The 26,757-nt window shown below is 43.0% G+C and overlaps 2 protein-coding genes across 3 annotated transcripts in view; one reads left to right on the top strand and one right to left on the bottom strand.

Moving 5' to 3' along the window:
- Positions 1 to 26,757, bottom strand: part of CCDC12 (coiled-coil domain containing 12) — a 303,076-nt gene that overhangs the window by 74,038 nt on the left and 202,281 nt on the right. The window lies entirely within an intron of this gene.
- Positions 1 to 26,757, top strand: part of LOC144783812 (cyclic nucleotide-binding domain-containing protein 2-like) — an 832,431-nt gene that overhangs the window by 760,330 nt on the left and 45,344 nt on the right. The window contains exon 13 of one of the 2 annotated variants that reach the window (XM_078662558.1): positions 19,392 to 19,525. The exons of the other annotated variant lie outside the window; for it this stretch is intronic. Coding sequence (XP_078518684.1) covers positions 19,392 to 19,467 — 76 coding nt within the window. The 3' untranslated portion in view covers positions 19,468 to 19,525. Of the gene's footprint in view, positions 1 to 19,391; positions 19,526 to 26,757 lie in introns of those variants that run through there. 2 annotated transcript variants of the gene reach the window in all.

Below are 26,757 nucleotides of genomic sequence, written 5' to 3'. Positions count from 1 at the left end.
TTTTATGAGGGTCTTTTTTAAAATCTCTGGGTAGATACCTGTGTCAAACATAGAATTGCAAATTGTGGTCATGGTCGGAAGAACCGCATCCATGATTGGGCGCAGGACCTTCAGAGATCTTGCAGGATCTTGCGTGGGTTGCTCTTGCCAAGGCTTGTTGGGTCCAATCCGGATTCCAACGCTGCAGCACTCAACATCCTTCGTGGGACAGCTCGAATCCAGCTCCTGGTCCTCGTGGCTGAAGAGTCAAGCTTCACCTCTTTCACCTTAAAGCACCCGCCATCGGCTGGCATCTTCTTTCCGCCATCCTGGTCACTGGCTAGTGACCCAGACTCTGTCCCCTCTGCTTTCAGGTTCTTTACATCTCCGATCCACCCTTGGATCCACCCGGACACTTTTCCTCTGGTCGCCTGCAGCATTTCTTCGCAGCTCTCCATTGGAATCGACGACGAAACCGGACACCAAAAGACACCTATGCACCCGGCTTCCCTGGGTGAGGTAACACGAGTACTCTGGTGCTTGCGTGGGTCTTGACTCTCGAAGTGTCCTGGTCTAAAAGGGTTCCATCGCAGTTCACCTCTAGGTGCCCTTAATCTTTAAAATTGTAACTTGTTCGTTCTCCATAGAAAGTCGATGGTGATCCGCGGCTGTGTTGAGACACTGCACGCGTCCCCCGTGGGCCTCCTGCGTCCCTACCTTGGGTGGTTCCTGGTTGCCCCAGCGGTTCTACAGGCCATAGTCCTGCTTTCTATCCCTCACGTGGTTCTTATACCAGGCGGTCTTTGCTTTGGGGGGCCCCTGTGGGCCCCCCTGGTGAAGGCCGAGGTGGGGTTCGACAGGGGGGTACCTATGGTACCCCCTTCATTTGCATGTACAAAGCGGCAGGCACCGCGCAGTGCCTGCCGCTTTGTATATGCAAATGCATAAATGCATTTTTAGCATTGTGGCGGGCGGTGCAGAGTGCACCGCCCGCCACAATGCTAAAAATGAAGGATGTGCCCGCCACTGTGGCGGGCACATCCTAATTCCCCCAACGGGACCCCCGCCCTTATGGCGGGCGGTCCCGAATACCGATAGGGTGGCGGGCGGACAAAGTCCGCCTGTCATCCTAATGAGGCCCAAAGTCTTTATGGGCCATCTTCAGTACTTGCTGCTGCTTTGTCCTAGAGAGGAGATTTTTCCTCTGCTTTTGGAAATTGGACAGCACCCTTCAAAAAAATGCATTTTTAGCATTGTGGCGGGCGGTGCAGAGTGCACCGCCCGCCACAATGGTAAAAATGAAGGATGTGCCCGCCACTGTGGCGGGCACATCCTAATTCCCCCAACGGGACCCCCGCCCTTATGGCGGGCGGTCCCGAATACCGATAGGGTGGGGGGCGGACAAAGTCCGCCCGTCATCCTAATGAGGCCCAAAGTCTTTATGGGCCATCTTCAGTACTTGCTGCTGCTTTGTCCTAGAGAGGAGATTTTTCCTCAGCGCGATTCCCTTTGTCTTAGAAGTAAACATCTATCACCACCCCTTGCATTACAGGCCACATGGTCAATGGCATGGAAAGTAATGGCGTCGTGATCGGGATGACATTCCGATATATGTTGTGCCACAGGACTGCGGACATCCCGATTTTTTATGTCACTAACATGTTCCTGAATTCGCTTTTTAAGGTTTCTGGTGCTACTGCCCACATATATCATTTTACAGTGACAGATGAGGGCATACACCACATGTGTCGTGTTACAGTTGATCAGTCCCCTTATAGTGTATTCCTTAAGACCATTATAGCTAAACGTCTTGATTTTATTAAGACCAAATTCGCAAATGGAACAGTTGCCACATGTATAGCAACCATCCGTTTTCACAGGCAACCATGTGGTGGTCGTTGTCTTAACCGGTTTAATATAACTGGGACAAATCATGTTCTTGATAGATGTTCCTTTTTTATAGACTACCCTCGGTTTGGCAGGCACAATGTCCCTAGGGATAGATTCTGACAATAGCAGGTGCCAGTGTTTCCGAAGCAGATTATAAATATGGTTACTGTATAAGCCATATTCAGTTACAAAGGTACATTGTTGGCTAAAAGAATTATTCCTCTTGGGGGCTCGAGTGGTAAGAGTCTCACTCCTATTTTTCTTTTTTATCTTGTTTTCAGCTTTTTTCAGTACTCCTAGATCATAGCCTCTTCTTTTGAAGTTGTTAGTCACCTGTAGTATCCCCCTTTCAAAGTTTTCCTCTTCACTACAGTTGCGCCGTACCCGTATCATCTCTCCAAACGGGATGGCATCTATGGTATTTTTCGGGTGACAACTGTCTGCCCGCAAAACACTATTGCACGAGGTAGGTTTTTTATACAGATCACTATGAATAATCCCATTCTTCGCGTACAGTTTCAAATCTAAAAAGAAAATTTCATCCCTTGATCTGGTCATGGTCAATTTGATGTTACGTCCATTGTCATTAAGGAAAGCAAAGTACTGATCTAATTCCTCACTACTCCCCTTCCAAATTAAGCGTCGGCTATTCGCAACTATCAAAAAAAGAAAAGAAAGAATAAAAACTGAATAAAAGAAAGAAAATCAAAGTCACAACTTCGTGTGTCTTTTGTGAACATTTGGGAAAACTAATACTCTGTTTATCTGTATGTTCGTTTCTAACAACTGTTTTGCAATGGTGCATAATTTTTGAAGGGTGCTGTCCAATTTCCAAAATCAGTTTCTTGGGTGGTAGGTTGCCTATCTTCCTTAAGGCCCGTGTGGGGATCACGTGTCTGGACTTAGCACCTTCTATTCCTATATAGCGTATGGTATTTCAACAGTAGTGCAGATTTTTCCTTAAATTCCCAGTTCTCTTGCCACATTTAGATTTTTCCTCTGCGACTTCAAATATATTCCAACACATAAGGAAAAAACGCAGAGGGAGGAGATGTCCCAAACAATGCTGAGAACTAATTTACGTGTTAGAAAACTTGTCATCAAAGGCATATGCAGCAGAGTGGTAACGTGGTTCCTTTTTTTAGCCATTTGGTGGATGGTAACATTTGAAAAAAATGCTTCTTTTTTTTTTTCATGATAAATAAATAGGACAGTGAGGAGTGACGGAGAGTAGGTGGACCAGAATGTAATCTGAAAACCTAAATCTTTCCATTGAGGACATCAAAGAAGAACACAGGAGAAAAAAGATGAGCTAAAATAATCCCTTGGATGCTTTTCAACATGCAAAGATAATTGCTGTTCAAAAGATCCATAACTCAAGCATGGCAAGACAAACTGAAGTCCCTCCAAGTTTCTTTTGCCACTCGGCTGTATTTCAGGAAGCAAGCACATAAGAATGTAACTCGGTGAAATTGAAAACAGAAGAAATCATACTATTTGTACAGCAGCTGCCTTAAATGTTCACTCAAAAGTGTGGGCAATGTTCACTCAAGAGGGTACCGCCAGTCCACTTTCTGTGCGATGGGCTCAAAGACAAAAACACATATATTTTTCGTTTGCCCTGAACTCTCTCTTGATATTCTATTTTGGGTTCATCCAAGTAGCAGCTTGCAGTTAGTTTATGTATTACAAATTCAACATCCCAGGAATATTACAAAGAGTTTACATTTTGGACTGAACATGTTCTCTGCCTTCCTACATTTGTGTATGTGTAGGCTGTCCTGTTTTCAGTTTCTATTTTTGGTAAATTCTGGTTTTTTTTCCCAGTGTTTTCAATATCTTAAAAAACAGTTAGCAGTGGTTACACATTTTCACGCCACTAAAAACAACAGAAAAGGTGTTTTCCGGTGTTCATGGAACGTTTTGCTTTTATCATTGCTTGCTTTCTGCACTGAAAGAACATGGTATATAAACAGTGTACGTATAGTGTATATGAGGTCCAAAGAGATTTTTGTAAATCTTAATACTTCTTCAGTGAGTCTTTGGTCAGGTGCGCTCGCGCTTTCCTTCCCATGTAAACTTCTGTGAAAAGGCCCTCTCAGCATTCATAGCCCCTTGGGCTGAGAACCGTCAGCTAAGGGGCACAGTTGGGATGACTCTTGATGCCACATAAAGCACGAAATGATAAATATTTGCATTTTAGTTCCTGGGCATAAGAAAACAGTTCACCAGAATGGACTAAAAAGTCAATAGCATCCCTCATTAACTCTGAAGATTGTAAAGATGTTTTCAGCATACCATCTAACAAGTGGCAAGGATCTCCTACAGGGAATCACTTCAGCTCGGGTATCAATTTTGACAGGTCATCGCACAAATGTTTTATATACGTAGCGGAATCACTACAAATACAAACAATATCACTCCAATCTTTCTTGAACTTGGAAAGAACCTTTTTTGCAGAGCATAATAAGTGACAATGCGTTCCATGTTTTCCAAAAGTCTGGTGTCACGTTTTCACCACTATCCCAGATGCTTGGTGATATATATATACCCTTGTCACTATACCTTGCATTTAATGTTTAAAGCCTGAGGTGTTGGCAATTCACCTACTATCAATACTGAACCACTAGAATCTATGGTCTGATGTATTAACCCCTTCGACGCTCATGACGAGCTGGGCTCGTCATGCAGTAGCCTCCTGCTACGCTCATGACGAGCCCAGCTCGTCATGAATGTGCGAGGATCGCGAAATCCCAGCACAGCAGGGGAATTCCCATAGCATCCAAGAGGTTAAGGAGTTTTTACCGTGGAAGAGGTGTGGCGCCGCGGCCAGGGCGACTGACGCTGGAATCTGGGGACCACGGTTCGATCCCCGGCTCCGGCGGCAGGTCAGCCCAGCACCATGTGACTCTGGGCAATAGCTCGCTTAATCTTCCCGACGGCCCCCCAGCGCCTAGAGACCCTTACGGGTGATTGTGCGCTTTACAAATGTGGACTTTACTTTACCCATTCTCTGTGGGTAAATGTGATGACACATATTAGGAAAGATTTTTATGAAACTAGCCATTTTACCTATCAGTGAAAGAATCAAAAGCAGCCAAAATATCAAATGTGAGTTTGATATGTCCTGATTCTCTACAGTTTATAAAATAATTAAACTAAACCTAAAACGTGAAACTAAACCCTGCATCTTTAGACCAAAGGCAATAAAACTGAAAAAAGTAAAAGGAAGAAGCAAACAATATTTTAGTGGCATCCCTAAAGACCAAAACTCAAGCAGAATAATGTTAGCCAGCCTTTCTTACTGCTAGCTTGTATAACAAAGTTACATTTTATTGACCCCTTCAGTAAGAACAAATTGACTCTTTCACTTTCTTTTTCCTTTCTTTGATAGAGGAGTACAAAGGTTTGTATTTATATAGCGCTTGTTGACGCACGCTATTCAGGAAGCCTACACAGGATTAGTGGTGAATTAATATGGTGCAATATGAAGTAATTTCAGTGGTGGATATTACTCAGTTACTTGGAGTGAGAAGAATAGCGGAGGGATAAAAGGGGAAGAAAGATTTGCATTCATATAGCACTTGTTACCCCTGATGGGTGTTGAATCGCTTTTCTGGCGAGTAGCACGCCACTCCGGAAGCCATAAAGGATTATTGTTGAAAATTAGTATAGTAAAAAAAATGAAGTAATTTGAGAAGTGGATATGTTATTCAGTTATTTGGGAATTATATTAGTATAGTTTAATATGGAATTTGAGAAGTGAACATGTTAGTCTGTTAATTTCGATTGAAAAGGATAGTGGAGTGATAAAAGAGTAAAAGATTTTTAAAATTTATTTTTTTTTTTTTTTTAGGTCTTAGCAATAGGAGGAGGCTTTTGGATGAGTAATAAGGAGTTTTGGAGGGGCGGACTCAGAGGAAAGAGTTTAGAAAGGTTTGTTTTAGGGGTTTGGTATAGTAAAAGAGATGTCAGATGATGCACGGAGGGGTACAGTAGGAGAGAGTCTAGAAAGGGTTATTTTGGCAATCATAGTAGTGGTATGGGGTTTGGGATAAATTAGAGAGTGGATGTAGAGGATATATATTCATAGATATATAGGATGAGAGATAGGGTAGTGCATTGGAAGGAGTAGTAGAAGAAGTTTGAGATGAGTCAGAAGGTTGGGCTAGAAGATATATTGAGCGAAGTATAGGCTGAGAAATAGGGTAGTGCATTGGAAATGCTAAATTAGAAGAACGTGATAAATATATAGATCCATAATTACATTGAAAGTATATAGATACATAAAGGAGGTAAGTATATGTAGATTAAAGATATTGATAGAGGCACAGGATGAGAAATAGGATAGTGCATTGGATATGCTTTTTCAGGAGAAAAGTAACAGACACACAGATCCAGGTACATGGAAGGTACATAGATGCACAATGGAAGTATGTACATGTAGACCAAAGATGATTTTTATTTATTTATTTATAATTATTTTTTCTCTCAACATGATTATTTTACATGTTTATACAAAGTAATACACAAAGATAGGTACATATGTATAGTGGAAATAAATGCTTGTATATAGAGGGATATGCTGTAAATTTCTGTTTGCGTATGGAGCTTATGTGGGGAAGAGCCAAATTTTGAGTAGTTTTCTGAAGATAAGGTGGTTGTCGGTGGACCTTATGATGGGGGGTAAAGAGTTCCATAGTTTGGCTGCTTGAACAAAGAAGGATGTGCCACCCATGGTTTTTTTTCTTGTATGGTGGGATTTTGAGGCGAGATGCTCCTTTAGAGCGGAGGTTCCTTTGTTGAATGTGTTTGGTGATTTGATCCCTGATGAAGAGCGGTCCCATTCCATGTATTGCTTTGAGGGTGATACAAAGCAGCTTGAACGTGGATCTTCCTGCAACCGGTGACCAATGCAGGGCTTTCAAGGCAGGGGAGATGTGGTCTCGCGGTTTGATATGCAAGAGTAGTCTGGCAGCCGAGTTCTGAATCCGTTGTAGTCTTTTCATGGTCGTTAAAGGTGATCCGTGGTAGAGGCTATTGGCTTAATCGAGTTTGGACAGAACAAGGGAGATGGTAGCTTGGACCTTGTGTGGAAATCACAAATGAGGGAAAATTCATCGCAGCGTTTTTATAGTAGCAAAGCTTGATCTTGCTAGTTTATCCACTTGGGCATTCATCAACAGCTTGGAGTCCATGGTTATTCTGAGGTTTCTTACTTCCTTCGATACTTTAGGCAGTGATCCCAGTTCATCAGGCCATGCGGCAAGCGGGTTGTAATGTTTCCAATCGCCACACGTGAGTATTTCAGTTTTTGAAGCATTCAATTTGAGATGGCTCCAGGTCATCCACTGATCCACGGCTCTGAGACAGCTGAAAATTGGTGATTTTTCAATGTCTTTGGGGCATTCCAGTTGAAGGAGTATTTGCGTGTCATCTGCATAGTTCTAGCACGTGAGGTAAAATTTATTTTTCAGTACTGGTAATGACTTCATGTAGATGTTGAAAAGCATGGGCGAGATGATAGAACCTTGAGGGACCCCTGCTTTTGTGGAGTATGGTTTGGACGAGAAAGGTGGGGTATGGATGACATTAGTTCTGTTTCGAAGGTAAGAATCCTGTTTGGAAGTCTGAAAGTATGTCAATCTCTTCAATGAATTGTGACATCTGGGCGAACGCTGCTCTTTCTATCAGTTTGCCCAGGAACGGTCCATTTGTAATGGGTCTGTAGTTGTCAGGGTTCAGCGGGTCCAAGTTTGTTTTCTTCAGTGAAGGGCGTATGTATGACTTTTTGAGTTCTTCTGGAAATATTCCAGTAGTTAAGGAATCGTTGATGATTGTTCTTACTGGAGTGGCAGCAGAGGTTGTTAAAAGAATTGTCTTGAAAGTTTGTGTGTGTGTGTATATAAATAATAAAAAAAAATATATATATATATATATATATATATATATATATATATATATATATATATGTGAGTATATATATATATATATCACAAAACTTTCCTCCACAACAGAATATATATATATGTGTGTGTGTATATATATATATATATATATATATAGACAGTGGAAACATCGGAGTCTGATCTGACGGGCAATGAATCCAGTGATGATCAAGCGGCACAAGCCACGAGGGGTTCTGATAAACAGACCCCTTTTCAGACCGAATTCCAAGTCATCAAACACTGTTGGCTACGGGGGGGGGAGAACAAGCCCCCAGAAGTAAACGCAAAAGCAAACGTAGGAGGACAAGAAGATTCGGCGGCGGCAGGAAAACCAAAAAGTACAGCTTGGACCAACCGCAGACGGAACAACAGAAGATAACAGGAACAACGAATCTGACAGTGGTTAATCTAACAACTAGACCACTGACTGATGCGGAACATAAAGTGTTAAGCCTGAGTCTAACGTTCTATCCTGACTCTCACCTGGAATACACACAGACCAGGAATGATATTTTCAGCTTCGTCAGAAAGTTGAAACTACACAAATATTTCAAAACTAGGACTCATTTAAAGACAATCAAGAAGCCAACAGCAAGACTAACGGTAACAGATAGTCTTGCGGTTAATGATCTCTCAGGGATAGAAGCACTTGAGGATCTAAGAAATGAGGTGATGTTGGATGATGTAGCAAGCCAAGATATAGTGCAACGTGCAATTAATGTGGGGATTGAACAGGACAGAGAAGAAAGTCCTTACAAACCATGCTCTACTTTTAACCCACAAATGCCGTTTGATGCCCTGGACACCTTTTCGGCAGCAATGATACAAGACCTTCAACAGTTTCGGAAAAAACAAAAGACTTATAAGAGTGGATCAAATCTGTCCCAGGAAGAGAAAAAAGCATTAAAGAACTTGGCTAATGACAATTCCATCATCATAAAGCCTTCGGACAAGGGGGGAAATGTGGTGGTGCAATCAAGAGAACAATATTATGGTGAGGCTATGAGACAATTATCGGATGCGAGGTGTTATCAGAAAACCACCTTTAAAGTATACCAACAAAGTGTCCAAGCATATGACAAACTTATCAATAAGTGGTATAATAGAAGAATGCTTGGAAATGAAGAATACCACTATCTGTGCAGCTCTAGCCCCATCTGCCCCACGTTTTACCACATTCCCAAGCTGCATAAAGACAACCTGTGCCCCCCTGGAAGACCCATTGTTTCTTCAGTTCAGGGACTGACGGAACATGTTTCGCGGTTTCTTGACTTCTTTCTGGCGAACTTGGTAACCAAACTATCTTCTCATGTGAAGGACACCAAGGACTTTTTAACCAAAATCCAAAATGTACAATGGCAATCTGACTACTTACTTGTCGTCCTTGACATAACAAGTCTTTACACTTGTATTGAACATTCAAAGGGAATAGAAGCAGTAACTGCATATTTGAAAAAAAGACAATTGAGATATGCACAGCATAATTGTATGCTAATTGAGTTTCTGCATTTTTGTTTGAACAATAACATTTTCCTTTTTGAAGAAAATTATTACCAACAAGTGTCTGGCACGGCGATGGGCACCTGCTTCGCTCCCAGCTATGCGAACTTGTTCGTTGGCTGGTGGGAGGAGCAGGGGTCCAGAACCTACAGGGATGACATATCCAGTGGGTCAGTGGTAAAATGGCATCCATACATCGATGATTTATTTATCATTTGGCAGGGTACAGAAGAAACTGCACGTCACTATATCGCATACCTGAATGAAAACGATCACAGTTTGCACTTTACAGGAACAATCAGTCCAACCACAGTGGACTACTTGGACCTAAGAGTGCAAATTGTTGGGGGCAAGATTGAAACTTCGTTATATCGAAAAGCGACTGCTGGCAATTCGATACTATATGCAACCAGCAGTCACCCCCCTAAACTGGTGCAAAGTATCCCTTATGGGGAGCTGCTTAGACTCAGGAGAAACTGCACAAGCGATTGTTACTTTGATACAGCAGCCACTGACAGTGTAGCCAGATTCATTGTAAGAGGTTACAATCCAATCACCCTCAACAAAACATTGAAGCATGAAAGGTTTCTTCCCCTGTCACAAATGTAAAGCGTGTTGTAACAGCAAAAGGGCGCTTACATATACCATTCAAGACACTGGTATGGTCAAGAAAATCAGCAAGTTTAGTGAATAGTGGCAAAGATCTGATGGTTCACATTGGTACATGAAGCAATGGTAATAACTCACAATTGAACTGCAAAGATGTGTTGATGATACCTTTAACTATGTAGATATATTTGTATAGATGCATGTGTATGTACATATGTTGATAGATATGTAGAGGGTGTAGGACTGTTGGATGAATCAGTACTCTTTATATGGGTTTTGGTTTTGATTAGTTTACAACTTCTCATATTTCTGATTTTAAGTTATGAGAGATAACTTGGTGTGCCCGTTGAATGAAAAACATGAATTTGACTAAGAAAAACATAAAAAATAACAAATATGAATTTAATTAATGAATTAAGATATGCAAAAATCGAGTATGAAAAGACATTTGATGAAATTGTATATAAGAATGCATATAGATTAGGAATTGTTAGTGGTTGATTTAATTGAGAAAACAGACCTGAATAACATCCAAGGGAGGATAATGGCCGATCCACGGCTCAATTTTGTTTGTTCGCAACGTAATTCGACTTAAATACAAACAGTGTATATGTGAAGTGGATAAAAAAATATGTACATTTCACAGTTCGAATTTACTTGCATAAGGAGTGGCTTACATGTTTGTTTAAATTACAATATGTATAGAAGGAGATCATATCCTTGTAAATAACACACCACTCTAAGATGGCGCTGGCATAATGTTAACTAGCGAGTAGTCCTTCCTTGATTGTGGGGATATTGTTTAAAATCATGCCGTTGTCTGGTGGCTATTGACATCGAGAAAGGCTGAGTGCCGAAACGCGAGGGCGTCTGTCTTGTCTGTTAATAAAAGCAACCTTGGAAATAGCAACCCCGTGAGTGTGGGTAATTCTTCAATATTGCGACAGAATTGGAGCATAATATATATATATATATAGATATTATTGATCATTTGTGATGGGTAAACTCAGGAGAAAAGAAGCAGTATGAGCTTGATATCCACAAAGCAGCAGTACAATTTTGATGCACTGACTGGCAAAGATGAGCTACAGGTGCCTTGCATGTGCACTTGTCCCTCTTGTTTGTAATATCATTGCCCCAACAGTCTATAGCACTACCTTCATTCACTTTTTGCACTCTTACAATTGCTGTCCTGGTCCAATCTCACAGCTCACTGAATTTGAAAACCAATTCTGTCCCCACTGATGGAACATGTTTCTGTGTGTTTACCATTCTTCCTGTGAAAAGCTTTGTTATAATTCCTTCTTAACTAATTATTTAGAGTGGAGGCTGTAATTCATGTATATTTGTCCTTTAAGTACAAAATGTTTAATTTGGAATGCTCCTGCTCCCTTTCCCCCCTTTTCATGCATATTGGTATCTCCCTTCTGTCTCAGGGAGGCTACCTTAGAATGTTTATTGTGTGGCAGTTGCTGCATTCATGGTGGCGAGAGGAGACTGCTAATAAAGACTTCCAACTCACCTGCTTATGATTCATCTTTTCAACAAGCTTCCTTTTCTAACATTTCCCCACACATTGATCAGACTAGGCTTAAACTGAATAGCAACTAAAAAATATGTCTCTGCATTGAGCACTGCCCTTCTTCCTAGTAGCAGCCATAGCTTACAGCTTAAGATCATTTTAGCAGAAAAAAATCATGCTTATCACAAAGACAAAAGAATGGCTTGTAGAACTCTTATCAAACTCTTAGAGATCAGTGATGGGTCTTATAGGGGTGTATATTCTTTTAAAGACTCATCATAATCATATATCCCTGTATGATCCTCTTGAATGCACTTGCATTTTTCTAGTGGTTGACACACTGAAGAAGACTACCTAGGCTAACATTAGCCGAAACAGGTTGACTTAATCTGGGGATGTGTGCCACCTTTTCTACCTAGATGTATACTAGTTTTAAAATTGGCAGAATGCTTTCTTAGCTGTACATTTTCCTGTCTTGGTGGCAGTAGCTGCGGGCTGGCAGCCAGAGCACAGGAATGGTTGGGGCAACCAGGTGGGCAACCTCCAAGATAGTCACCTGGATGCATGCCACATTGATCTTGACACAAGATATGTGTCAGGGGTGATGCAGCACATTGTTTGATACCAGACATGGAATATTTTGACAGATCCAAAATGGAGCTGACGACATAGAGTTTGCCTAGCTGCCAGCCCATGTTATCCTATGGCCCGCCTATCATTTACAGTAGCCTTTACTAGTGAAGGCCACTAAAGGGACTTATAAGCATGCACTTACATTCCACACCTTAAATATAATGTATCTTGCCCTCTGGGCTTAAGAGGCCTTCCTTAGGGGTGACTGACATATCTTATAAATTGTGTATTGACTTTCCGCACATGGTGAGGGCTAAGTCATGTTCAAACAGTTTCCCGCACTCTGCCATGGCAGGCCTGCTGTCAGTAATTTACTTGGGTCACTCGGGTGGCACAAACAGAGCTTCTGGCCCGGATGACCCCTTTAACACTTGTGCTCTGAGTACCGCTAGAGACTTATAAGGGGGTTAAAGTCCTTGCCAATTGTAGTTACTAGTTCAGATATATCAGTTTTAGGGTGAGAGCACTGTGACCTGGGCAGCAGGCTCCAATGCACTTCCAGAGTCATACCCATCATCATAGAAGCAAAAAGTGTATGTTGGGGGATAGGGTGACCATACAAAAAGGGCACTTTCCTACAGTTGGTAATTACTCCTTCCCAAGAACTCCTGTTCTACCCCAAGAGACATCCAAGACTGCAGATTATTTTGGTCTCCACTGAATTCCTTCCTGCTTCACTTTTTTCCCCCCTCATCTTCTGGCTCCCCTTTGGCCTCCACCGACTCTTCTCACATGACAAGGGTTCAGGATGAGGACAGTGTTTCAGTGGCACAGGCATAGCCTTGGCCTCAGGTGATGACCGCCATGACGCTTGTCGAATGCCAGGGGTGCTGTTGCTAGTTATCGCACACATGGCCACAGTCTTACCTTTCTGTCTCAGCTACGTCAAAACACAAGGACTTTTCTTTGCAGCGGCATTCCCCAATCCCACAGTTCCCAGGATAATACAACATTTAAAAAAGAAGTCTATGAGCTTTAAAACGTGGACAGTCATGCCCGTGTACCCTTCTATAGTACCACCAGACATCATGTATTCACATGTTGGGACAAGTAAGGTGGTTTTGAAGACATAGATAATGAGTACCTCCATATTAAAGGTTTTATATAGCTCTGTGCTTCGTCACATCTGGACTTCAGAGTTCTGGATGGTCCAAACAGTAAGTCTTCGACTATAGTGTAGCTGGACTCCATTCTTATGCAGGGCTTGACAGCTTTCTTATATTCCCCACTCGGTTTTCCCTCCAACTCTGTGCTCTTTGCAAAGGTCAATCTGAATAACTCAGTTTTAACTAGTTAACTGAGGCGTAGCTAATTAGGTTTTAAACTTGTTCTTTCAACAGTCACGATTATTTAGCATTGCATTGCAGTGCCTTTGTTTCTATCCACTTACTGTTTTATATTAAAACAAACTACATTCTGAATCAGCGGCTAACAGCCAATCGTGCTGTAGCGAAATGTCTTAATCCAGGAAACCTGCCCCCCCCTCCACTCACCTTCCAGTTTTGCCTAATGGAGCTTTTGAATTTGCTAAAGGTAGGGCTAATTTTGGGATAACATTTGTGAGCCTTAAAATCTGCTTATGACTTCCTAACATTTAATAACCGGAGGTCATTCATGCACTTTACACACCACATGCACTTAGCCGGGGGTTGACGGCAGCTTCCGCAGCACCACTTTGTATACATGCAGACTCTGCCATGCATGATTTTACACTCTCTCCTCTACATATTTTCTAATCAGTCTCCTACATTCAGCAAGCAATCACCCTAAATGCTGTCAAGCACTGTGGCTCCACAATTATAAGCCTGGGTTGCACTTGTAAAACTTTGAAGTAATAAAGTCTGCAAAACAGTGTATGAATAAAAACCACCAGAACGTACTTTTCAGCCAAACTGAGTTTTTTAAAGCTGTGTAAAGTTGTTCTTTTCTTAGGTCTTCGGGTTGAGCTAACACACACATGGAAACCGTGGAGCTGAATCAAAAGAAGAGTTGAAATTCAGGAGTCCTGCTCTCAAAGGCAGCATCCATACAACATCGGGGGTAGGAATGTGAGAAGCAGTAGAGCGAATCCAACCAGCAGTCCTATTCTTTGGCTGTGTTCTGTCTTGAGAAGCTAGATTTTAAAAGTTTTTCTGAATCTGAAATGATCCTCGCTCACTGCATCACTTCTTTGCTGAATCTGAAATAATTCTTAGTCGCCTAGTTCACCTCTTTCCTGAATCCGAAAAGAACCTCGTACACCTAGGGATTCTCAACTGTCTAGATTGTCAGAGGTAAGTAATTCAGACGATTGAGGGACCTTCCAGATTCAAGAAAGCTGCAATGAAGAAAAGGACGATGATTATCCCGAGCTACTAGGATCACCTGCTTTGTTGAGGTCACAGAGAGGGAGCTTTGCTGAAAGGGGTTCCTGCTGATTTAGCAGTGTTAGCAAAACGGATGAAACGTTCAAGATAAAGGAGTGTGCAGAGATTTGTTTATAATCTTAAAGTTTCAGGTTCGAAACCAGGCGCCGCTTAGTCTTTCTCCCATCCAAGTCCAAAAAGATTGTGTATTACCACAGGGTAACAATAAATACAATTGTGAAATGACAAGAAACAAATCGGGTTGCGCTCTGCACTCTATAAATGGTAAACACTGATATTAAATGTATTATGGTACAAGCTTCCAAGCCTGGCATGATCTCCCACACGTCTGAATGATGGAGGTGGATGCCAGGGGAGGGAAGAGAGAAGGAAGAGGATGAGGAGGACATGGCTTTATTATAAACAGACAACTGCTTTAAATAGTAACTATATTAAGGGTCAGGCAGGCCAGAGTTTACATAGCACATTTTACATAAACAGGATTCCATTAGAGCTGACACAACAGAATCGCCCAGAAAGCTTGTGGGCGGCCAGCGTCCAAGCTGCCTGCCGTCAGCACTTGCCTCTGGCACAAGACAGTCCAAGAGACAGCCAAGAAGCTGAAAACAACCGTATTCACCAACTCGGTCTTCTGAACTGTAGTTCGGTTGGTAGCAGAGAGCGGATTTCTTCTTTACGTGTATTAGTAGTATTATGAAGCGACAACATACCACCGTTTTCTGAACATGACATGGGCAACATGTAACTACACAAGGGTATGTTTGTGAAATTCACCCAAAGCGACAGCTTTCTGTGACAGTTGGTAAAACATACAACATTAAGGAGGGTCCTGGTGAGCCCGCCATGATAGCGCATAGCATTTGGGACTAGGATATCAATTCAGGTTAGCAAAAAAAAAAGCTCTTCACTGCACACACATGTAAATTAAAGGTAAAAGGTATCATTAAAATTACTTAAATTTTTTTTTAAAAACAAGCATTGGCATAGCGAATTGGTCTCGGCAATGGAAGTGTCTAATTGCAGAGATGTTCCTAGAGATGGTCTGGAAAAGCCCCTGCCCTGAGAGTGACAGAGCATATTTGGGTGAAAATTATGAAGCACAAGTGATATTGCATAAACTGCCAAAACACACAATATGAATGCAGAGCGTGATTCCAGGCAGCGAGCGCTGAAGGTAGGTATGTTGCTTCGCCTCAGCCTGAATATACTAAATCATGATTGATTTGTTAATACCTACATCACGCTTAAGAAGCTCTGGGCATTCATATTGTGTGTTTTTGGCGGTTTATGAAATATCACTCATGCTTGATAATTTTCACCAAAATATGCTTCTGTCGCTCTCAGGGCAGGGTCTTTTCCTGAACATCTCTCAGAAGTTCTCTGCAATTAGGCACTCCCAGTGCCAAGACCGATTGACTATGCCAATGCTTGATTGTTTCAGGAATAATGATTTCCGTTTGCAAATGAATATACTGCTGCAAATAGGCCTCACAAATTGCACTCTAGAATTTGAGAGACTCTTCAAATGAAAATAACAAGCCAAGTGTGAGTTTTCTATTAACCCCTTCGGTGCTGATGACGGCTCCCGGTTGTCATCAGTTATGGTGGGCGTGTGCTGATGACGGCAGGGAGCTGTCATGACCAAGCCCGCGATCGGAATGTGCCGCACAGGTGCAGAATTCCGGCCGCAGCCAGGGGGTTAAAGTCTGGCTGCAGTAAAGCTCTGCGTTAACTTTTGCCTCGGTGAAGACCTGGAATTCGGGGATCTTTGAGGACCCCCTCTGGTCATTCTCCTACGTGGCTTCGTAGATATGTTGAGACGAGAGATGTAAAGGCAGGAAGCCTATGATAGCAGCATTTTTTCTACTTGCGTCAGCCTTGATTTACGGTTTAATGGTAAGACTTTACTTCAGTTTATAGATTTTGCTCCTCAAAAATTAAACACAATGCGCTATCCTATGGTGTAAAGTGGCTCCGAGACCTTAAAAAGGTCAAAGCAAAGGGTGGCGGTATCCAACACACCTGTGTTTGGGATTTGCTTTAAAACAAGCTAAATTCTAGTTGGGAAACTACAGAACAATTCTAGAGTGTGCATGGTTGAAGTCCTTCACTCGTATAAAGAATGAAATGCAGAAAAAGTAACGACTCTCTCTTGATGTTATGTGCGCATCTAATATACTAAAATTATTATGCATCTCTCCACTTAAATGAGGATAAATTGTGTTTATATAGTTCCTCGAGCCTTACTATATAGTGCCTCCAGGCGTTGCAATCGGTTTAAATGGCAGTTTTTGTTACTATTAAACAACAGTACAGGAGGCTGGGATGCTCAGTCAGGATTCAAACTTGCAATCTGTATCTCACTGCAGATTTTAGAGGTGAGCGTTCAACTGGTAGAGCCATCTTGCGTATTTGTCATGTAATTGACCCCTCTTGTGTTTCGAGGTGTATTTCACACAATTGGCATCCTACTTTCAGAGCTCTGGAACACACCAAGAAAGTTACGTGCAAATTCTGATTGTTGCATGTTCCACCAGTGTCAAACCTACGTGAGTTAGTCAATAAATGTCGTACAAACCCGCAATTCTACGGTTGATTAACGCTCGTCGGCTGTTGACATATGATGAACGCTATGGGGTGGGTACACAATGATTAACCCCTTCCGCGCTAATGACAAAGCCAGCTCGTCATGGGCGTTACCTGCGCTACGCGGATGACGAGCTGGCTTTGTCATAAACAAGCCATTTTTGAAATTCCAGCGCACAGCGGGAAAACGCGGTAGCGCGGAAGCGGTTAAGAACCAACCCCTCTAGAGTGACCATTGAACCCACTCTTTTTCCAAGGCTGGAACTAGTGATTTCTCGAGGCTTGTCTCTTTCCCTTCCTTCAGACACTCACCAGTCCGTACGTGTGACCGGAGCTCAGCAGTTACCGGCGCTCGAGAAGAGCGCATGCAAAGAAATAAAAAAGTAGTGGAGAAACAATGCCATAAAATGGCCACTGCGTATGTTCAGGAGTAGTTGATCGCTGCTCTCGGGCTATACTCTGAAAGAGGCATGACGCATTCATGCCATGCAAACAAGATGATGGCATGCACAACGTTTTATTTAATATTGTTTCAGGCACTGCTCAAAGGCTTTGGCCTAGGGGGCAACGCCAACCGATGACGGGCCCCCAAGACAGGTGTGGGCCCGTTCGGACCGGTGCCGAGCGGCACCAACTGTAGCACCGTAGTTTAGAATTTTTGCGGGCGGGATGCTCGAGATAGGTGATTGGCCGGTGTGGGCGAGGGGGGGGGCGCGCTTGGGCAGTCGCGGGGGCAGCCAGGTGAGGTTAAAGGGGGAGTGCATCCCCACACAGTTACCTGTTTTTTTCCTTGTCTGGCTGTCCCCGACTACCTCGCTGCTGTGCCCCTGTCTGGACCTTGCCGCTGCTGCTGGGGAACGCGGCGGTGAGGCTGCCTTTTTTCCCACCCTCCCATCCCCTTAGACAGTCTCTTTTTGTGGGGCGGGGAAGGAGTCATGTTTGGTCACAAAACAGGTGGACAACCTTGGCATCAGTAATTGAAGTGCAGGCAAATTAGGAAGCCATTGGCTTAAAACAGGGCATGGAGTTGCCGAAGTAGTGTAGCGAAGGTGTTGGGACTCCGCTACAGCGATTGTCCCTAGCCTCTTGCAGTACTCCATTACATGGCCCCGGAGAATGTCGGGGGATGGCGTCTGACGAGGGGCCCAAGGTATGTCCTGGTTGCCCAGGTCAATCCCACTGGGTGCCAGGAGGGATCCCTTCATGGGTTGGCTCTGGCATGGTATGTTGGGGGTCCAGTTTTCATGCTGGCCCACGCTCCCTCTATTTTGAGGTGGCAGGTGAGTTCGCCTTGTGATATGCAACTAGCAGTATGAGGTCCACAGTCCCAAATCATTTAGAATAGTCAATGCCATGGTGCCTGTGGGGTGGCCAGCCATGACTCCTTTTGAGGATCTGTTGCTAGGAGATGACATGTATTATTTCCTCTAATCAAAGGATTATTGATGTAAATATTGTAACTTGCATGTGAAAGTTTGGATAATGAAATAATTCTGCTGATATGCAATGTCATATTTATGTTGATTGTAATAAATACGACCTGAGAATTTTATATTCTCTAACGCAGTGATGGTATCTGTGTGTCTCTGTAACCCTTAAAGGAGTCCCCATTTGGGGGGAGGAATGATTTGGGTAGGTCTTGTGCCGGTCCCCCACTTGTGAAAATTTAGCGTGCTGGCTGGACCAGTGCTTTGTCCTGGTAGCACAGCCGAAAGTTTATTGTTCAAGCTGGTAGGTAATTGCCCTCCAGATTCAAGCAACTACATCTATGCAAATATTGTATTTCAACAAGTTGACACTCAAAAAACAATTTTAACCATTTTTTAAATAGGATGTAACATATCTTAGAATTATTGGGTTGGGAGGGGATGTACTTTTTCTGTTTCCATGGCTGAAATCGGCCATAGCAATTACGAGGGGAGCTTAAAATTGTTTGCACCTGAGGGGGAGCACTAGTTACGTTTAAACCAGCTGGTTTTGGAAAGAACTTGCGAGAGGGTTGGTGACTAACAGTCACGCTGCCGGTTGCGGTGCGGAACAACTAAGATTTCAATTGCATATGGATAACAGGGTGAATGGATCAGGATTGTTTCCGTTTTCTTTTTTTAGGAGCGAGAAGCATAAACAGTTTAGCATGAGTTCAGATAGGAGATTACTTATTTTAGGTTATAATCGAGTTCACAGCAATAGTGCTAACAATAGGAAAGTCACCAGAAAGAGTATCTGTTTCACAATGAATTTAAATATAGAGCACACCGTAAGATAGGGTACTAAAGTAAGTTAACGGAATGGTGGATGTATGTATAGGTATATATTTGTGACTAATTTGGTTAACCAAAGTGTTTTATTTTGATTCAGATTTCAGACCCCTGACGAAGGGTGCATCTGCCGGAAATGCATTGGGTTTATACATGCATGGTTACCAACGATGTGAAAAGAATTCTCACATGTTACAGAATAAGGCCAGGATGGGCATTTCTGCTGCATTAAAAGTGTGGAATTATATTACCTCTGTAAGAACATTGAAGTACTCATGGAATAAAATATGGATTACAACGGATCAAATTGGTTTTAAAAGAAATGCTTTAAAAATGGGTTAAAATTGTTTTTTGTTTGTCAACTTCCTGAAATGGAATATTTGCATAGCTGTAGCGGCTTGAATCTGGAGGGCATTCGTGCCATGGACAAATGGGCAGAACGAAGAATGAAGAGACGACAGAACCAGCAAATGGGAGGCCTATGAGCCGGCTGAAGCCCACAAAGTAGATACAGAATGTCTCTTCCAGACATCACGTTTGCTGTCACCAGTCGAGACCTAAAAACCAGCAACAGAAAATAGCTTAATCTTGACTAAAAATAAAAAAGAGACTTGTTTTGCATTTTTTATCCCCCCCCCCCTCCATCCTGGTACAAAGAACAGCTTTTTTAATGATTTACGAAACTCTGGGCATAGATAGAGGTGGAGAAATACACATATAGCACCTCTGCTTAACTTAACGGCAACGCAATCCTGAATTGACAACACGCCACAGCTTGGGTACAGGTGCACATCATTTTATTGCAATAGTTTTGCACTTTGTTATCACTAGCTTTTTGCATGAGGTAACAAGTCATGGATTTTCACAAAATGTATGGTAAATGCAAAACGTAGAGTGAGTACACTGGTGCATAAAGTAACCATTCATCAAGTGCAAGTACAGTCCATGGAGTTGCCAGAGGCTGAAAATTGGTAGACTGGGTGTGACTGACTGCAGGCAAGTGGGTGTGGCAGTAAATTAGGGGTGGTGCAACCGGTGCAACTGCATCTGGCACTGCGCTCTGGGGTGGGGTTTAGAAATAACTTATGGGTTTAAAAGAACCTGCTGCAGAGTTCACTGTATGTCAAGCAGGTTTGAGGGAACAACAAAAATTAAAGATAACGCCGGTTATTAATTTTCTACTGGAGAGAGATCACAGTTTTGCCTAGTGGCAGTTTTTACTCATTATAAAGTAGCACAGATGGTTAATATGCCGGCTGCAAATAATGTGTACCGTGCAGATCACAGAACTTTATTTTATGTGGATAGGTCAGCGGGTTACTCTTTTTGTCACAGATATCCATTGATTATTGCAGTTCATAAGTTACAATTCTAATACAGCATGGTGACCTATGAACGGTCTTCAAAGAGCTGCATGCAAAATGAATGCTATAGGTTAGAATGTTATGCTTTTTCCCGTCTTTCATTATCCTAATGTTGCTAAAAAAGGGTTTGTTTCAGTAGAAATACATTTGTATTAGTAAAGTCAACTACAACCACTGTGGTACGTTTAAAATCCTCATTTTCTTATATAACATTGCCTACAGACTGATTTACACATGCATGATTCATTGTCTCTGTATAATGTGTGTGAGAAGTAAGGAACGCTGACACCTTGCACTGGCATGAGCAGCGCTTTAAAACAAATGAAATGCATGTGAAAGAGGGGCTATGGAGAAATGAGGGGCACTGTAGGAGGGTAGTCGTGAGGGAATCCGTAGAGCGCCAAAAAAAGGATGCCTACCAGATTTAACGCTGGCTCTGTAGGAAGTCTTCACTTGAAATGAAAAGCCAGACCAGATTGCCATGAACAGCAATTATGGGGTAGCTTGAGGTGCAGCTGCTACCCCTAAGCTTAAGTTTTGGTGTCCCATCACTGCCCTTACCTAGGTCCATTTGGATTTGAAATCAGTGAACTGAACAAGAAGAACAGGAAGGGGGGGGGGTCTGTATACTTCCGGTCATTCCCACTCTTGTCCTTTCTCGATACTTTCAAAAGGATATGGAGCCTAATGGTATGAAAAGTGATCAGTCCTGTGATGTCTCCAGGACAGAGGTGGTGAGATGCTACTTGCGCTCCCCCCTAGCATTTTGACGTTAATTCGAGAAGAAAAAAAAATATATATATATATAATGAGAGAGAGAGAGAGAGAGAGAGAGACTGGGCTTGCTCTACATCTGCTCTCAGTATGCACCCCGGAACACTTGCTAGCCCAATAGGTGCACAGCCCTGCAGAAATCACTCTCACTTGACTGTCCCGTACATCCTTGGCACCTCTCCACTCTCTCCGACTCCCCCTCCCCCTCCCCCTGCAAATAACTCCAGACTCTCGTTTCGGAAAGCGTCGTGAACGCACCTGATTCCCACAGCCGTTTCCAGCCCCGGCTGCCTGGGAAAGATGTCAGAAGGGCTGCTGCGGACTTAAAAAGCAGAAATGATAAAGTGTGAGTGGAAGCAGGGCTGTCTGATGCTGATGGAATAAGCCAGAAGTTATGTGACGCATTCCACCGCGGGTCACCCTCCTTAGCGACGGGCAAATACGACACATACACAGCCCACAGCCCTCCAAAGATGGGCGCATCACGCGGCGCGCATGGTAGGTACTGCCTTGAAGCAGCGGCGTATTTATTACAAAACTAGAACCACCAGGCTAAAACGAGGCAGTGTATATAAAATAGAACAAGATTTACCCTGCCACACTGATATAGGGGGTCCTATTACAGGATCCAAACAATAAACAAATGGGGTGAACATGAAAAACAGAGCCATAGACTTCACCATTCCTTTTTTTTAGTACATGATATTTTAATTTTTTTCTCTATAAAATGATTTGTCTTTTCACAGTGGTGTTCTTAAATAGAAATACTGTTGATACATAATTCATGTTAAAATGATTACATCTGGGGAGAAGACATAATTCATCCAAGATAAAGGGAAAATTAGGTATATTACACAAAAAAAAATCCTCACATTCCCAAACACTCAAAAGAATTATATATATACATCATCACTCAAGATACTCATTTACTTCCTCATTCATTCAAATTCATTCACAAAAACAAGTACAACCGTGCCTGCAACAACAGATGAAGAATGGTTGCATGGATTAAAGGTGGAAGGAGCGGACAAAACTAATGGGAAAAGATTTTATAGGGACCCAGAAGTTGCCGTCCAATATATAGCGCCTAGGCATATGTGTTGTAATGGGTACATGGTAAAGATAATGGGCAGTAATATCGACCCGTTTGTTGTGCTTGGTTTGAAGAGTCCTAGTCGAGTTGTAGCTTCTGAAAGGGATCTTTTGGTGTTCTGCATGAGGTTCGGGGGGGGGGGTGCTCCAATCACACTGTAGCAGGCATGCTGAGGTGCATTTTTGCACGAGGTGCAGAGTGAGTAAGTATGGGAGATAGGTCCACAGTTAGCATATACAGACTAGTTGTTCTTGTCAGGGGAGACAGGTGGAAATGATGTTGTAGGGGAATGTCTGAATTCAAGGTGGCTGCTGTTTTGTTTGGCAGTGTGTTTCCAGTGCTTGCTTATCTGAACAGCGAATGAGCTCCTGCCCATTCAGGTTCTTTCGAAAGAAGAATGATGAAGAGTGGAATCCCTGTGATTCAGAGGTTCCTCCTTTAACAGTAGAGTCTGGTACTTACAGTGTTGAATATCTTTCTTTCTTCCTCCATTCTCTACATTGAACACACAGCTGTTTTGCCAGCCCCAACATGTTTTTATTTTTTTACAATGGCATTTCTTTTTTAGACGGGTATCTACTCTACCATTGAATTCATGGCACCATTTCAACTTGCCCTACAGTAATTTGTTCTTCAAAACTATACCTCACAATTGAACCATATTTTTCACTAAGTATTGGCTCGACTCACTAAAGCGCTATGAACGCCATTATAAACAAGCATTAGAAATGCAATCGGGCTCGGATTTATTTGAGTTTGAGCTAATGGCATTGTAAATGCCAATGTATTGTTGCTATGTGTTGTGGAGTGTGTTCATGTGGTGTGTACTGCCAGTGATCTCCTTGTGAGTGTGAGAATATTGCACCGTTACTGCCTGTGATGTCCTTCTTGTGAGTGTGAGAAGCTTGCACCTCTGCTGGCTGTGGTCTCCTTGTGAGTGTAAGAAGCTTGCACTGCTGCTGCCTGTGATGTCGTTCTTGTGAGTGTAAGAAGCTTGCACTGCTGCTGCCTGTGATGTCATTCTTGTGAGTGTGAGAAGCTTGCACCTCTGCTGGCATGTCTCCTTGTGAGTGTAAGAACTTTGCACTGGTGCTGCCTGTGATGTCCTTCTTGTGAGTGTAAGAAGCTTGCACTGCTGCTGCCTGTGATGTCGTTCTTGTGAGTGTGAGAAGCTTGCACCGCTGCTGCCTGTGATGTCGTTCTTGTGAGTAGGAGAAGATTGCACCTCAGCTGCCTGTGGTCTCCTTGTGAGTGTAAGAAGCTTGCACAGCTGCTGCCTGTGATGTCCTACTCACTACACTACTCTACTCACTACTCTACTCACTACTCTACTCACTACTCTACTCACTACTCTACTCACTACTCTACTCACTACTCTACTCTGCACTCTCTACTCACTACTCTACTCACTACTCTACTCACTACTCTACTCACTACTCTACTCACTACTCACTACTCTACTCACTAGTCTGCACTCACTAGTCTGCACTCACTAGTCTGCACTCACTAGTCTGCACTCACTACTCTACTCACTACTCTGCACTTACTACTCACTACTCTACTCACTACTCTACTCTCTACTCTACTACTCTACTCACTACTCTACTCACTACTCTACTCACTACTCTACTCACTACTCACTACTCTACTCACTACTCACTACTCTACTCACTACTCACTACTCTACTCACTACTCACTACTCTACTCACTACTCACTACTCTACTCACTACTCTACTCACTACTCTACTCACTACTCTACTCACTACTCTACTCACTACTCACTACTCTACTCACTACTCACTACTCTACTCACTACTCACTACTCACTACTCTACTCACTACTCTACTCACTACTCTACTCACTACTCTACTCACTACTCAGCACTCACTACTCTGCACTCACTACTCACTACTCTGCACTCACTACTCTACTCACTACTCTCTACTCATTACTCTACTCACTACTCACTACTCTCTACTCATTACTCTACTCACTACTCACTACTCTACTTTTTACTCACTACTCTACTCACTACTCTACTCACTACTCTACTCACTACTCTACTCACTACTCTACTCACTACTCTACTCACTACTCTGCACTCACTACTCTGCACTCACTACTCACTACTCTGCACTCACTACTCTACTCACTACTCTCCACTCACTACTCTACTCACTACTCTCCACTCACTACTCTACTCACTACTCTACTTTTTACTCACTACTCTACTCACTACTCTACTCACTACTCATTACTCTACTCACTACTCATTGCTCTACTCACTACTCACTACTCTACTCACTTCTCTAATCACTACTCAGCACTCACTACTCTGCACTCACTACTCACTACTCTGCACTCACTACTCTACTCACTACTCTCCACTCACTACTCTACTTTTTACTCACTACTCTACTCACTACTCTACTCACTACTCTACTCACTACTCACTTCTCTAATCACTACTCTGCACTCACTACTTTACTCACCTGGTTCTAGTGTGAAATGCGCAGGGACAGTGACCCACATGTGCAGAAGATGGGGCGGGGTCCGCAGGGAGTGAGTTTAGGCCAGAAGAAAGGGCTTGGTTGAGGTGTTAAGAGTGTAAATGTTTGGAAGCCTCATCTGAGCCTATAAACCCTCCAGCCTCCTAGTTCCAGCAGCACCCATGGGTGCAGGTGAATGTCAGCTTCACTCTGTGGTGCCCATGGAAGGGTGATTTGTGGGCCTGGGGTGATTACACTTCACAGGCAGTCTAGGAATCTCTTTGAAGTCTTATGTTCGTGGTATGCTTGCTGGTGGGAGGGCGCACTTAACCATTTCTTTCTGGACAGACATAACTCAGATAAGGAGGACGCAGCCCCCTCCGCCTCCTCGCGCTGCCCATTCACCTCACACGAGAATACAGTAAATAGCGAAGAGGAGAAAAAAACTGCAAACATCTAGCCCTTGCTGGCACATGTCCGCTACTCCAGGCGAGAGGAAAAAAAAGAAGGCTGAACAGTCATGTGCGCGCATCATCGGCAGAGCGGAGGTGATTGTCAGCCCAGAAGGGAATGCGGATTATGTCAAAAAAGGCTCTCTTTATTAAGGGCAGCCCCACGAGGAAGCGCCGTATTTATTAGGAGGGAGGAGGCGAGCGCGGCCGTCCCGAGCAAAACTTTTACCACTTTTATTCACTTCTTACAAACTACTGCGGCAGCCGAAGTTTTTCTGTCTTTTGCTCCGATATTCCCTTTTGAGGAGTATACATTTACATTTTATTTCAAAGATTTGAAAAACAGAAACTTCCCAAAAATGAAAGTGAAGCAGCCACCAGGTATTTACAGACGGGGTAATATCAATCATAACACATTGGTGTATACGGCTCCAAACTCTTCCTCTGAAGTAATTGCCGGCGCTCCTCTCACGGCTACTTTCTGTTCTTAGAGAAAGGGTCCAAGTGTCCGCTAATGATGGCCGCAGCTCTTACAACTACTTTTCGTGTGTCCGTGGGCTGGAATGAGGTTTCTCGCGCACACAGCTCACGTGCCGCAGGACTGAGCAATAAAAAATGATGTAATATTTCACACTGTGTGATTCCGGCTTGGAGCCCGCTCGAGTGCCAGAGTCTCAGGAACACTTTTTCACATTCCCGAGTGCGCTTCGAGCGGGGGAAGCCGAAGAAATGGTGAAAAAAACGAAAGGCGCTTTATTCGAAATACACATAAACATCTTTATGAGGCGTGAACCTTGCAGTGCATTGTTGCGTACCTGTAAAAAATGTATTGTATTAAAAATATATATGTACGTTTAACTTTATTGCAACACATTCTTTTTAGCGCTCTGTAACGACGCTCAACATCCGTGATTCTGGACAAATCACTTAATCTCACCGTGCCTAACAAAACAAGGAAGCTGCGCGCTGAGCGCTGCAGAATTGTGAACGCGCCCGGCCATCTGGATTCACTAACGGAGGCACCCTGACAGCTCCTAATTATAATTTATGTACTTCTTTGCGCGAGCACGAACGAAATATGCCCAAAATGGCGGAACAAAACTACATTTACCCTATCACTTCAAGCCTATTAAAACGAAAACACAAGGAAGACGAATCACTGACCAGATGACAGAAAACGCTAAGGAATGTGTGGAATTCCTCTCACCAAGGCCCTAGGAGATACTTCTTCTTTTTTTTCTCCTTTAACATTAGTTCTCGAAACTCCTCCCAGTTTCACTGGGGAGGAGTC

Source organism: Lissotriton helveticus, chromosome 10 (genome assembly GCF_964261635.1).
Source record: "Lissotriton helveticus chromosome 10, aLisHel1.1, whole genome shotgun sequence".
In the NCBI taxonomy this organism is placed as follows: domain Eukaryota; kingdom Metazoa; phylum Chordata; class Amphibia; order Caudata; family Salamandridae; genus Lissotriton; species Lissotriton helveticus.
Note: the sequence above shows the minus strand (reverse complement) of the source record. Positions and strands in the feature narration are given on the sequence as shown.